Source organism: Carya illinoinensis, chromosome 2 (genome assembly GCF_018687715.1).
Source record: "Carya illinoinensis cultivar Pawnee chromosome 2, C.illinoinensisPawnee_v1, whole genome shotgun sequence".
NCBI lineage: Eukaryota > Viridiplantae > Streptophyta > Magnoliopsida > Fagales > Juglandaceae > Carya > Carya illinoinensis.
Genome location: NC_056753.1, coordinates 26,988,945 through 27,004,146, shown reverse-complemented (window position 1 = coordinate 27,004,146; position 15,202 = coordinate 26,988,945). Strand labels below are relative to the sequence as shown.

Below are 15,202 nucleotides of genomic sequence, written 5' to 3'. Positions count from 1 at the left end.
TTGAAGTACTGAATTAATTTATTTGCCAATTTATGCTTAATTGGATATATATATATATATATATATACACATGATTTGAATAATGCTACATACAATCTTAAGATATATAAGCCTTGCATACTCCTTTTAACCTGATCTGAACCTGCTTGATTCTAATTTGGTGGTTTCAACTTGAATATATATAAAAGTAAGACGGTAATGTGGTGCTACTCGACCCCGCCCCCAATTTGAGGGGTAACCATTATATACCTAATATATATATATATATATATATATATACCTCAGGTGTTGAATCATTCTGTTTTTGTTTTGGTTTGGATTCAGGCTTTAAAACCCAACGAGCTAGCTTTGTTTTGGGATTAATCCAAACCTATTTGTTTATCCTAATTCACACGATGCATGGGCACATTCCAAGATCTCTGGAAATATATATAAGAAAATTTCCTAGATCAGTACATGATATCAAAGAAAAGAGACGCAGACATGATGGATCCAGCTCCTAGATGCAATTGAGATTATCACCGGGAGCAACACCGAGTTGGTTGCAATATTGAGTGTAATATTGGATACGAGATTGGACAGCAGCAGGGTTCCCACCATTGCATTCAATTGCACCGTTAATGGCTCGAATGGTTGCACCAAACCCTTGGTTTAGGACTTGGTGAACATTGGTCATCCAAAACCATAAGGCCGTCTTAAATGAAATAACAGGGTCTTTGGCTACAGTTTCAGGAGAGTTTAATAAATCAACTCCAATGCTATTTCCAGCAGCTCCATAGTTGTAATTCCAAGTTAGTTGAAGTGGTCCACGACCATAGTATTTCTTATCAAGGTTGCATGGATACTGTGTATTGCTCTCATCACAGTAGTCTTGCGAGGCACCGTTTATCTCTTCTATGTAGCACAAAGCTGCCCAAACATAAACAATTTGCGCTTCAATTTAATTTCAGGCTGTGAATACATGATATTATATACCTCTAGTACTAATGGACAAGAATGCTACAAAATTAACCTCTATATATATGATCTATGATTAATGATTATATATGTATGTGAGCTTAAAAGTAAATTAGAGATACATTTCCCATTTAAATATTTTGTGACTTCATGCATAGAAAGTTGGCGTTTTCATTAAGATTTTAAGAAAAAAAAAAATATAAATGTAAAGTTATATATGAAATTATATATGCAACAATTATAAGTTAGTTGCTCCAAATGATCATGACATCAATAAAATATCAATCGGATATCATCATGTGGTTGTTTTGGTACGTAAAGCTGTATGCCTATGATCAATGATTGTACGGCTGACTAATTAAGTAAAAGATACGCATCCCCTTACACATAATATGTGCGCATGCAAACCTATGTTTTCTCATGCCAGAATTACAACCTCAGAGTTTATCCTAAGGGTCATGGCCGACTCATGTAATAATTAAGGAATATTGTTATGATATATATCGAACGCCAAAGGCCACAATGGCATAACACCCAGCCTCCAAAAGTGAGGTCATGGGTTCGATCCCCCTACCCAAATCTCCCAATGTACTAAAAAATAAAAATAAAATAAAATATGTTGCGAGTGAAAGTTAGTTGCTAAATCAAATGACACATGAAATTAATCAGACATATATAAATGTTCTGTTGCACGCATATATAAGGTTGTTTTAGTATGTAAGTAGGATATGTATACAGAGGCGGTCCAAGCTGTTGAAATTGTGGTTGGATCGGGGACAGCAAAGCTGCCTATATAATGGTGGACAAGGCAAGCAAAGGTCGGAAGTAAGAGGTTGTCACCAGGGAGTACACTATCAATCTCCACAAACGTCTCCATGGATGAAGGCTCCAAAAGCCATAAAGGAAATCAGGAAGTTTGCCCAAAAGGCCATGGGGACAACTGATGTCAGGGTGGATGTTAAGCTTAACAAGCATATCTGGAGCCGAGGGATTCGAAGTGTGCCCAGCTGGAGAGTTCGTGTCCGAATTGCACAAAAGAGAAATGATGAAGAAGAGGCAAAGGAGTTTTATTCGCTGGTCACTGTTACAGAGGTCCCTCCAGAGGGTTTTGGGTGGTTGGGCACCAAGGTTATTGATGAAGAAGATTGAAGTGGCCTAATTGCCTAGATCACACTTAGGTTGCTCCAATTTTGGCATACTCATTTCATATTTGAGAGAGATTTTTGTTTGCCTTCAGATTTTCTTGGGGAATTCTCCATTTGAGACAGCATTTTGAATCTCCTGTGATCTATTTATGCAGTCTGTTCAAGTTATCTTTCGTTTAGACCTTATGAAATTGTGGTATTGCTTGAAAAACAAAGTAGGATGTGTACCGAATTATAAAGATCAGAGAGGGAGTAAGACCTTACATCCAGTCTCATGTGCGACATTGGCTAAGAAAGCAGCAATCTCACGCTTGGAATCACGAACAGAGCCAGTGGCAAACTGATTAAACACGCTAACAGCATCAAGAAAGGCTGCTCTTGTATAGAAGCTCTTCCCTGGACAGTTAGTCTTAGTACTGCTCTGATTATGTATCCCTTTAAAGAAATCATCCGTCACAAAATCAGCCACCGAAACATCAATAGAGCCAAAAAAGGGTAGACAGTAATATGTCTGAGGAAATGATGAAGTATTAGTACAGGGGCCTTCTTTGCACCCCGAGCCGCAGTACTCATTGCCTGTGCCACAATACCCGAACTGGCTGCAGCATAAGTTTGGTCCACAACCACAGTTTTGACTCTTCACAGTGCCGGGAAAGACAAGTACTTCAGCTAAGATTCCAAGTGCAACAAGGGTTAGTAAATTTTTCCTTGCACTAAAACCTGCCATTTTAGATGGATATCTTGCTCTGTTTTCCATTGTCCTTCTCTTCTTCTTCGACTGAAAAAATAAAAGGAGAAGAAGAAACGGGTGTCTATGGAGATGGCTTTAGGAGTAGGAACTTGGGAGCGTAGACAGCAGGTCATTGACTGGACTTTGACTTGTCAACATCAGTACGAGCTGGACTTTGCCTGATCACGAATAAGGTTACGTGTTACAATTCGAATTTTGTGCCTTCCGGGCCCTTCCCTGCATATTATGTGGTAAATTAATGATATTCCACCGACAAATTTTTATTTATTTATTTAATGACGAAGAAAGTATTCTTTTAATAAATTTATAATTTTTTTAAATATTTAAGAAGTTAAAAAATTATTTAAGAAAAAACAAAAAGAATAATTACACCGTCGTAGAAATCCTCTCGGTGGACGAGATATTTACATAAGACAATACTGGTATAGTTTGGTAGGAATATAAAAATTTTAAATTTTAAGATAAAATATCAAAATATTATTATTATTTTAAAATCTAAAAAAATTAAAAAAAATTATTTATTATATTTTATATAAAAATTTAGAAAAATTATAATGATAAGATGAGAATTTTAATTTTGAAATGAAAAATTTGAGAGCCAAACCCCAAAAATGCTAGGTTCTATTTTTCTTTTATTTTTATTTCTCTTTTAAGTATTTTTTAAATATACTTAACTATTAAAAAATATATAAATTTATTAGTAATAACTTCCTTATTTATTAATAATATATATATATAATATATATATTTATATATATATGAGTGAGTATTTTTAGTATTTTTTATTTATATATGAACACTGCTAGTTGATTGTCTAACATATATCATTGAGCGTATCACTAGTATAAGTTTTTTCTTTTAAATATTTTTTAACATTTTTAATAATTTAGAAAAATAAAATATACAATATCATTAATCATTACTTTCTTAATCATTAAAAAAATTTTAAAAAAAATTCAATAGTAATGATAACTTTGAAAGTGAAGCTCAGTGATTTTCGGAGTAACGTGTTACCCTGTTGCACATGGGGACACATGCGATTTTGTTTGGATCTTTGAAATGCATCTCTATAATTAATAATTTGGCCCCTTGTAGGGACATTTTAGGTAATGCCCCTAACTTATAGTCTGAATATTAATCACGATTGTAGAGGAAGCGTAGACGGCGGGTCATTGACTGGACTTTGAGTTTTCAACAGCACTACGAGTTGGACTTTACCTATATAGCATTCACATATAATTTTTTATAAAATTCTTTATAATTTAATTAAAAAATATATTTTTTAAATTTTTTCTTAAATTAAAATCATTTTTAAAAAACCTCCTACATTTTATTTTTTATTATTTTTTTATTATATTAAAATAATATTTCTCTATTTTTTTTTTATTATTTTTTTCTCTCACTTCTATTTACAAACTTAACTACTCAATATTTTTTCTTATGTTTTGAACTAACAATCTAGTGAATATTTTAAACAAAAATTTAAATTATTTTTTTGTGGATATGATAATATTTTTGAAATTAATTTTTTTATATTTTTTGTAATTAATTAAATTATTTTTAAAATTATTATTTAAAACTATAATAAATATGAGTATGAGAGAAAATATAGATGATTGAAAAAATATTTATTTTATATATTAGAATAAAATATTGATAAAAAAAATTATTTAGGGGATGAACAATGATAATAATGTATTTTTTAACTAAAATTAGTTAAAAATTAGTTAAATGAACAGTGATAAAAAATTATTGATAAAAAAATATACTGTACACTGTTCACCCCCTAAACCTTTTTCCTAAAATAGAAATATGGATGTGAGGGGTATTTTGATCAAAACCCTATAATAAATCTTAAATTATAGAGAATCCAGTGCTTTGAGGCACCGGATATAAATGCTCTGATTACGGATAATCAGAAATGATACTGTGCCGCCCATTTCTATTGGATCATTTATGTATTTTTATTTTTATTTTTTATTTAATAATAAAAAAAATGATTTTTAGAATTTTGGTTTAATTTTTTAAAATATTTTAATATATTAAAAATATAAAAACAAAAAAAAAATAAAAATCTTATTTTGTGCTGGTGGCACTCTACCCAGACCATTATTGGGCGACACCCTAGTACTACTTAACGGATAATAGCATTGGCAATGGTTTGGTTAAAGTCATTTTTTAAATATGTGAAAAGTCTACCTTTTATATAAATCTAAAATCTCTTTAGTCATTGCTCCATATTAAATTAGTTAAAGTAATAGTATAATATTTTTTTAATAATAATATTTTTATTTATTTTTATTATATTTTACTATTACACTGGCAATATATTAATTAATAATTTAATTTGATAATTAAATGATTAATTTCAACTAATTTTTTTTCCTCAACTAATTGTTTTGATACTTAAATTATTGACCATACGTGTATGTCTAGCTTTCTAAATTAACCGGACTCGATAAGTACAGCATACCAATACCTTTGCCTATGCATTCAATTAAATAATATCCTAGCTGTTAATTATATTTTGAAAAACAGCATCTTTTTTCTCTTTTTGACTGAAATGTGGGCTCATTAATATAAAAATAATATAACTACTGCGGTTCCCGATGGATGACTTTCACATCTGTTTCATTATTATTATTTATAAATAAATAATTATTATTTATAAATCATTCACAACTTTTTACATTTTGATCTAAAATAGTCGTAGCATCACTGAACTTAAATGAATAGATGCAATTCATGTATATATATATATATATAAATAATTTGTACACGTCCCAAAATAGGCAATTCTCAAATAAGCCTTTGCAACAGTTTTGTGGCTTCTCTGCATATATAGTAACGGCTCAATGATCTTCAGACTAACGTGTTATATATAAGCGTTACCCTGTTGCACATGGTGATACTGGGATTTTGTTTGGACCTTTGAAATGCATCTGATGTCTCTGTATATATTCTGACTATTAATCACGATTGACTTCGACACATCGATTGACTGTAAATATGAAACTGGCCATTATCAAATGATATCATGTGCAATACGTACTACGTATAATTATTTTAGGGCTCCTAAAATTTTTAAAAAAAATTATCATTGCTCATAAATATATATATATATATAATTCTTTTATAACTCTTTTACGATTCCGCATTATAAGTACAATTGATTTGCAAAGAAAAAATAAATTGCAGTAGTTCTGAACCAAAATACATATTACATATATATATATATATACACACATCTTCAATCTGCAAGTAGTCGAAAAGGTTCTATCCAAGCAAAATGGATAGTCTTTATCTATTTATTTATGGGTATCCATGAATACAGAGTCGTGGGAGATAGCTCTCCAATCCATTCAAGTTCAACCTTGTTCCTAGTACGCTAGGCTAACTAGTAATTGGCACCAGCTTTGACAGTTTTATCTCGTTTTATTCCATACATAGAAGGGGAAAAAAACGTAATTAATAAATGGTTATAGCAAAATACATGATATCCCTCATGATACTAGCAAGAGAGATTTTCGCCGGGTGCAACACCAAATTGTTGACAATATTGAGTGTATTTGTCGATACGAGACTGAACCTTTGCAGGTTCTTTACCATTACATTCAACATCACCATTAATGGCCTTGATGGTTGCTCCAAACCCCTGGCTCACATATTGTTGAACACTGTTCATCCAATACCACATGGCAACCTTAAAAGACACAACTGCGTCTGTGGCAACAGTTTCAGGGGAGTTTAATCCATCAAATCCATTATTGCTTCCTGCCTGAGCGTAGTTGTAATTCCAGGTTAGTTGGAGTGGTCCTCGGCCGTAGTAACGCTTGCTAGGGTTGCAAGGATATTGGGGGTAATCTACGTCGTTGCAGTAATTCTGAGTGGCAGGAACATCACTTTCTTCTATATAGCAAAAACCTATTATATTCAACAACAACAAAAAATCAATTCTTTTCACTGTAATACGTACACCTCATTCCCATGAGTACTCCAATCTATTCCAAATATTTATTTTGTCTCTGTTTCTGAATCTGTATCTTTATTTACAAACAACATCTATATCACATATATATAAAAAGATGCATTCTAGCTTGCAAGCAAATGGCCAAACTTATAAGTTTCAGCTCTTGATCTAAGTTTGGGTTTTGCTGATATATGCTACTAAATATTTGATCCAAAAATTCAAGTATCTTCTTCATGAGTTTGATTGATCTTGAAGTTTTGATTTGCCAGGAAAGTATGTATATATATATGTATGTCTGTAATGATCAAGTTTTAGAGAAAATTGAGATCTTACTTCCTGTCTCATGTGTGGCATGGGCGAAGAAAGCAGCGATCTCACGCTTAGAATCATCGGCAGACCCAACCCTGCCAAACTGTTCATAAGAACCAAGGGCATTAATGAATGCAGCTCTTGTGTAGAAGCTCTTCCCCGGACATTGTCCGGTGGCCTGATTAAGTATTCCATTAAAGAAATCCTCCGTCACGATATCAGGCACCGAGACATCATTAGGGCCGTTGCAAGGGCCTTGTTTGCAACCTACGCCACAATAGTCATCGCCCTTACCGCAGTAGTTGTATTTGCTGCAACATTCATCTGCTGCACAGGCGCTACAGTCCTGACCCTTCACATACCCAGGCACCGCTCCAGCCAAGAATATTCCGATCAGAACAAGGGTTAGTAGGTTTTTCCTTGGACTAAAAGCAGCCATCTTGGTTAGTGTTGGGTGAAAGATAAAATGTGTTGGTGTAAAAGTGAGGTCTATTGGTTGATATTTATAGATGTAAAGAAGACGGGTACGAAATTACGATTAGCTTTAAGGAAACTTCTTTGCAGCTGAGAAATTGTAGAGGAAGCGTAACTCGCGGGTCATTGACTAGACTTTTGACTTGTCAACAACATAAATTGGTCTTTGTCGGTCGGACGACGTATAATTACGTTAACGTGTGCAATTCGCCATTTTTTTTTAAAATTTATTTCTCGACGAAATTTGTGGCATTTCAATTTTCAAATTTTTAAAAAAATTTAAAACTAAAACTAAATGTTAATTTATTTTTATATTAATATTTAACTTATTTTTATATTAAATTTATACTATAGTGTCTAATTATATATTATCATATTATTATATTTCATATTACTTTTAATATCTAATTATATATTATTATACATATTAATATTGCATGATATTATACGATTGTTTAATTTATTTCTAATTTAATTATATACTAGAAATAAATCTGCAAAATTAATGCGTGGGCATTCCATCCTTTCGAAGTTTCTAACCCCATGTACCGGACATTCAATGGGGGCTAAGAACCCATTTGCATTTTAGATGGATTTGGTTTTGGGCTTTATCAACCCAAACTGACCCAATTTTTTAAGTAAATTACTGAATATTCCTGATTAACAAAACAGAATTGGAAAGTTTTCCTCATGTATTTCACTGTACTAACAGTGGTCTATATATAGACTTTTACAAGAGAGAATAAAAAATAAGTTTGTTACATGACCGTAGAGAATAATAGAATACAATGCAATCTGTGAAGGGCTATGTTATATGCTATGATGGCTCTGCTGTTGGTGCAGTGCCTCCTTTATGATCAATAGAGGCACATATGTTAATATGCCCCCTCGAGTCCAAGGAGGTGTCAACCAAATTGAGACGAGGCTTAAACTTGATGAACTTGTCAGCAACGATGGGTTTGGTTAGAAAATCAGCCAATTGTTCTTTGGAGCTGCAGAAGTCAATCTTTAAGGTGTTTGCTGCTACATGATCTCGGACAAAGTGGTAGTCAATATCCATGTGCTTTGTCTTGGAGTGATAGACGGGATTTGCAGATAAATAAGTTGCTCCAAGGTTATCACACCAAAGAGTAGGAGCATGATTCAGTGGAAGGCCAAGTTCTCGAAATAAGGTTTGAAGCCATAGTAGTTCAGCAGCGGAGGAGGCTAATGATTTGTACTCAGCTTCTGTGGAGGATCTGGCAACAGTTTTATGCTTCTTGGAGCACCACGAGATCAGATGCTTACCAAGAAAGATGCAGAATCCTCCAATTGACCTCCTGTCGTCGGGGCATTCTCCCCAGTCAGCATCAGAGTAGGCTTGCAAAGTGAAGCTTCAGTGGGATGCAAAAAAGAGACCCTGATTGATTGTACCTTTAAGGTATCTGAGGATTCGTTTTAGTGCAGTCCAGTGTGAGGTTTTGGGTGTAACAGTCCGTTAGAAATTCAATTGTGAAATTTCTATTAACTTTAGGAACCTCGTAAAAACCTCATAAGTTTTTACGAATCCATTAATCGTATAGATTTTTGTCTAACTATATAGTTAGTGTTATTATTTACTATGGTATCATAAGTGTATTTTTGATTATTGGAGATAGTTAGAAGTGTCAAAATATATTATGGTTTGTGCCATTAGACTCGGAGGGTTATTTAAAGTCTTATGGTGCAATAACATTTTTTCATATTTTCGGACAAAACGTCTGTTCAAAACTGTAGATATTATTGGATAAAAAGAAATATCTTGAGGTAATTTTCGTGAATATTATTGGGTAAAAATATTTTGAGTTGATAGATATTATTAGATAAAAATATCTTAAATTGATTTTTTTTTAGATATTATTGGATAGAATATTATAAGATAATCATTTATAGATTTTTTTTGGGTAGGAGAAAACTACACTCAACTCTCAACTCCAGCCTCATCTCTTCCATATCTCATCCATAAGTATCTCCAGCCACCTCTCCCCACGAAATTATCTTCATTTACACTTTCCATTGAAAGAATATCAAACACTCTCTCTCGGACAGCTTTTAGGAGTTTTTTTTGTACACCCATTTCGAAGCTTTTGTAAGTGTTTTATCATAAAGTCTCCTTCATATAAGTTGTTCTTTTTTTAGTCTAGTTTACATGGATATCTTATTTGCCCTATTTGAAGATCATTTGGTCAGTCAAATATTATGTAAACTATAAAAAGGTCATTCTGGGAGATAAACTGAAGAATATGTTATAGTTTGGAGTTTTTGACCAAGCTAATGGATAGATATTGATCCAAAATTTTTATGGAGTATTGTTAACATGTATATGTGACTATTGGTTGAGGATTTTTGCATGATTAAAGGTTTTGATGAAAGATTTTCTTAGATTTAGAAACTTAGAAACTGGAAGAAGAAAAACAATTTCTGTTTTGAGAAAGTTTAACTCTTTGGTGGTCTAAACCTATTCTAATGACTTTAATAATTTTATTGGAGGATCTTAAGTATCTTATATACATGTTATATTATTATTTTAAAAATATTTGATATTAGTATCAAAAATATGAAATTTTATGCAAAGAAATATTCAAATATAAGATACTTAAGATATTCAAATATAAGACGGGTACGAAATTACGATTAGCTTTAAGGAAACTTCTTTGCAGCTGAGAAATTGTAGAGGAAGCGTAACTCGCGGGTCATTGACTAGACTTTTGACTTGTCAACAACATAAATTGGTCTTTGTCGGTCGGACGACGAATAATTACGTTAACGTGTGCAATTCGCCATTTTTTTTTTTATATTTATTTCTCGACGAAATTTGTGGCATTTCAATTTTCAAATTTTTAAAAAAATTTAAAACTAAAACTTAATGTTAATTTATTTTTATATTAATATTTAACTTATTTTTATATTAAATTTATACTATAGTGTCTAATTATATATTATAATATTATTATATTTCATATTACTTTTAATATATTATTTTACATATTAATATTGCATGATATTATATTATTGTTTAATTTATTTCTAATTTAATTATATACTAGAAATAAATCCGCAAAATTAATGCGTGGGCATTCCAACCCTTCGAAGTTTCTAACCCCATGTACCGGACATTCAATGGGGGCTAAGAACCCATTTGCATTTTAGATGGATTTGGTTTTGGGCTTTATCAACCCAAACTGACCCAATTTTTTTAAGTAAATTACTGAATATTCCTAATCTGAAAAAAAAAAGAAAAGAATCTTACTTCTCTATTTTTATTATCTACCATATCTATTATAATATTCTTGTTGTGCAGTGCCGACAAGGATGATTCCAGCCAAACCCATGAGCTTCGTTAAGAAATGAGTCCTGAAAATGGGATAGAGACCGTTGTGCAATACAGGAAGATCGGGTAAGTGATCCAAAGGCTCATCTTGTGGAGACGAGAGCAAAGTCGATAATCATTCCCATTTTGCTTATAAGAGGCCCCATCACCAAATAGACGCCAACCGGCCTACTAGAAGGATATGCTCTTCTCAGAAGGGGTTCATTGAGAACCTTAGGAGGCGGGTTGCATTAAATGCACCGAAACACCCACTCGAGGGGCAAGTCTGTGACAAGCGAGAATGATCTTAAGGCTCATATGGGTTACCACATTAACTGCAACAACATGCTCGCTCAAAGAATTACAATTGCCAGACTTTTGCAAGCAGTAGGTGAGACACGTAAGGAGTGACAAATAAAAAAGGAACAGAAGGAAGATCTATAGGTGCATTCATACTCTCTCGTTTGGTTGATCCAGCGAAATCTCTTTGGTGGCAACTAACTTAGACATCGGAATAACCCCTGGCCGAGAAAGCTGAGCACACCTTGCTTTGTGATTTCAAATTGAAGAAGGATTGCCCCGAACAAAAGTGGACACTATTGCTAGTGTGCAAAACAAGTCATTAACAATTCTATATTTTTTTTATTTTTTTTTGTCTACTTATGTTAAGAAAAATTGATGTAAAGTAAACCCAATGTTACTTTTCCTCTCTTTAGCATATGCTTCAATTATATTCATTTGTGACGCTATTTTTTGGGAAAAAATTATGCAAACTATAATTATAGCTAATATTGCTCATCAATATATATGGGATTTAATATATATATATATATATATATATATATACACACATGTATATATGAATTGCATTTCTATATTGGCAGCCGAGGTTAATTAGGGAAATTCTTTCTACGTGACTTGATGTCTTTCAAAATCACTGGGACATAGTGGGAGAGGATGTAACCAAAGCTGTCCTATAAGCTCTCAATGCTGAAGGGGGCATGTTCTGCATTAATGAGACCTACATAGTTCTCATCCCTAAGGTAAACAAGGCCCAATTAGTGACTGAATTTAGACTAATATCCCTATGTAATGTTATCTACAAGCTAGTGTCTAAAGTCATAGCAAACAGGCTCAAGTTAATCTTGCATCAAATCATTTCCCCTACTCAAATTAGGGGAAATGATTAGCTAAGTGCATTTGTATCTGAAAGGTTAATACTTGATAATGTAATTGTGGCATTTGAAGCTATGCATTCAATGAGCACAAAAGTTAAGGGGTAACAGGGCTTTATGTCATTAAAACTAGATACGAATAAAACCTATGATAGGGTGGAATGGAATTTTTTGAGTGCAGCAATGGAAAAGATGGGATTCAATTCAAGATGGATAGAATTGGTGATGAGATGTATCTCAACAATCTCATATTCAATTCTCATCAATGAAAATCCTCAACTTTGGTTCCAACCAACAAGAGGACTAAGACAGGGAGACCCCTTGTCTTCCTGTCTTTTCATACTTGTAGCTGAGGTATTAAGCTCACTTCTGCACCAAGCTGAAGATTCAAAGCATATCCATGGGATCCAATTGGGAAGAGGCAGATTAAGCATCAACCATTTATTCTTTGCAGATGATAGTCTGTTGTTTTGCCTTGCAAGTACAGTGGAGTGGGCAAAAATAATTGAACTACTTGACTTGTATGAAAGGGGCTCAGGACAGAAACTCAACAAGGAAAAAACATCCATTTACTTCAGTGCAAACACCAAAAGAATGACCAGAGATTACATCCTTAGCATAGCAGAGCTACTTTAAGCTATGAGAAATACCTTGGCTTACTTACTCTATTAGGCAAATCAAGAGTTCAGGCTTTCAAAGGGATACTGGATAGAGTTAGAAGTCAAGTGAGTAACTGAAAAAATAAATTGCTATCACAAGTTGGAAAGGAGGTGTTACTTAAGACAATCATTCAAGCTCTACCTACATACTGCATGGGAGTCTTTAAACTGCTTAAGACTCTTCTAAGAGAACTCAATAGAATAATGCACAATTTCTGGTGGGGACAACAACAAGGGGAAAGGAAAACACACTGGGTTTCTTGGCAACAAATGGGAAAGGCAAAAAATGATGGAGGGGTGGGATTTAGAAATTTTGAGAGCTTTAATAATGCTTTATTAGCTAAACAAGCTTGGAGGATTCTGCAAGAACCACATTCACTGGCATCTTAGGTTCTCAGAGCAAAATATTTTCCAAAAACAGATTTCTTGAAGGCTAAAGTGGGTGTCAGACCCTCTTTTATATGGAGGAGCATTTGCTCAGCAAGACACTTGATTGAAAAGGGTACCATATCAAGGATTGGCAATGGCCAGAACACACTCATTTGGAAGGATATGTGGCTGCCCACTTCCTCAACTTACAAGGTCCAATCTGCAATACAAGGTCTGCCAGGAAATGCAAAGGTAGCTAGCCTTATAAATAGCACAGAAAGGGAATGGAAAATGGAACTAGTGAGGGAGGTATTTGGAGAGGAGGAAGCTGAAACAATTCAAAAGATTCCTATTAGTTCAACTGGAGTAGAAGATAGGCTAATATGGCAAGGCATTAAAGATGAGGGGTTCATTGTGAAGAGTGCTTACTATCTTCAAAATGAGCTAAATGCCATGATGCTTGGGCAATCTTCTTTGGTTACTAAAAAGACTACAGATTGGACTAGCTGTTGGAGGCGTAAAATCCCAAATGCAGTGAAGACTTTTATATGGAGAGCTTGCCTTGACTCTTTGCCCACAAGACTAAATTTGGTCAAGAAGCGAATCTGTAAATCTCCAAAGTGCCATGTGTGTCTGTGTGCAGATGAAACAGTGATTCATATACTATGGAACTGCCCCTTTGCTATGGATGTGTGGAGCCATGGCTCTTCTAGTTTGCAAAAGTGCTCAATCAGACCAGAAACTTTCAGTGACTTAGTAGAGGCTCTAAACTCTAGTTATGATATAGAGATTGTGGAATTTTGCTATTATAGCTAGAGGCATCTAGCAGAGGAGAAACCTTTTTATCTTTGAGAGCTCCTTCACTCATCCTGATAACCTGGTTTGGGTTGCTAAGAATTCCTTCTTAGAATTCAAAAATGCACAACAAAAGCCTCAAGCATCTCCTTGTGGGACAACAGAAGGCTTAGGCACATGGAATCCTCCTCTACCAGGTGTGATCAAGGTAAATTGGGATGCAAGTCTGAGTGCTAGTAATGGAAGGGCAGGTTTTGGAATAGTGGCTCGTGAGCATCAAGGCAGAATTTTGGCACACAAAAAGTTTTCAAAACCGAGTTCTTTTGACCCCCTACTTGCAGAAGCTCAAAGAGCTCTATATGCTGTAGAGTTGGCTATTGAATTAGGATACAGTTCAATCATTTTAGAAAGGGATTCTCACTCAATAATCAAAGGAGTTATGCAAGATCAATCTAGATGGGATAGAGTGGGAATGATCCTTAGTGATACAAAGATGAAACTTTCCTATTTAGTTAGCTGGAATGCAACTTTTGTAAAAGGAAATTGTAATACTTATGCACACACACTTGCCAAAGTAGCACTATCTCTTCTCGAGAGCTTAGTTGATCTGGTTGTTAATCCAGATACCCTATAGTCACAACTCTTCTTTAAGTTCAATGAATCTTACAAGATTTTAAAAAAAAAAAAGGCCCCATGATTCCAAGGACGGCATATAATATATATATATATATATATATTTATATGTAGCCATATTATATAATGTTCTAGAGATCAGATATTGTTGGGTAATGGATTTAATTATTAGCATTTCAATTTACGAGGCTAACTAGTTGTAGTCAAATTAAAGTAGTACTCATAATCATGTCCATACACTAAACAACACGGGAATTAGGGCAAATTATAATAATCTTTATGTTTTCCATTGAATAATAATGCCCATGAAAGCTATGGGCCATATATTAATGAAAGGGTTAATTTTGTCGTATGATCATCTATCTCTCTGCTAGCTTATCATTGCTGCATGCTATATATTATATATAATATTCCAATCCCAACTTCCAATTGTCGTTCAATGAACGTACGTCGTAAGGTGTTTTTACCATGCAATTTCCAATTAGAATATAGGTGAGTTTGGGTGGGCCTTTTTCGTTAAATATATATAAATTATAACAAGTGATTGATCATGATTGAGTCAGAAATTTATAAGGTGTCTATCATGTTAATTAATTAGCTAGTTGAAGTGCTGATTTAATTAATTTATTTGACCATT

General features: G+C 33.6%; 1 protein-coding gene and 2 pseudogenes across 1 annotated transcript; 2 read left to right on the top strand and 1 right to left on the bottom strand.

Annotated features, from left to right (window-relative positions):
- Positions 1–402: 402 nt before the first annotated feature.
- Positions 403–7,617, bottom strand: LOC122300602 (annotated as a pseudogene).
- On the top strand, positions 1,754–2,279 carry LOC122300601 (annotated as a pseudogene).
- Positions 7,618–13,320: 5,703 nt separating the features above from the next.
- Positions 13,321–14,566, top strand: LOC122301836. The gene is made up of 2 exons (XM_043113206.1): positions 13,321–13,929; positions 14,033–14,566. Exons 1-2 carry the CDS (start codon positions 13,321–13,323, stop codon positions 14,564–14,566), a joined length of 1,143 nt encoding a protein of 380 aa, XP_042969140.1.
- The last annotated feature ends 636 nt before the right edge of the window (positions 14,567–15,202 follow it).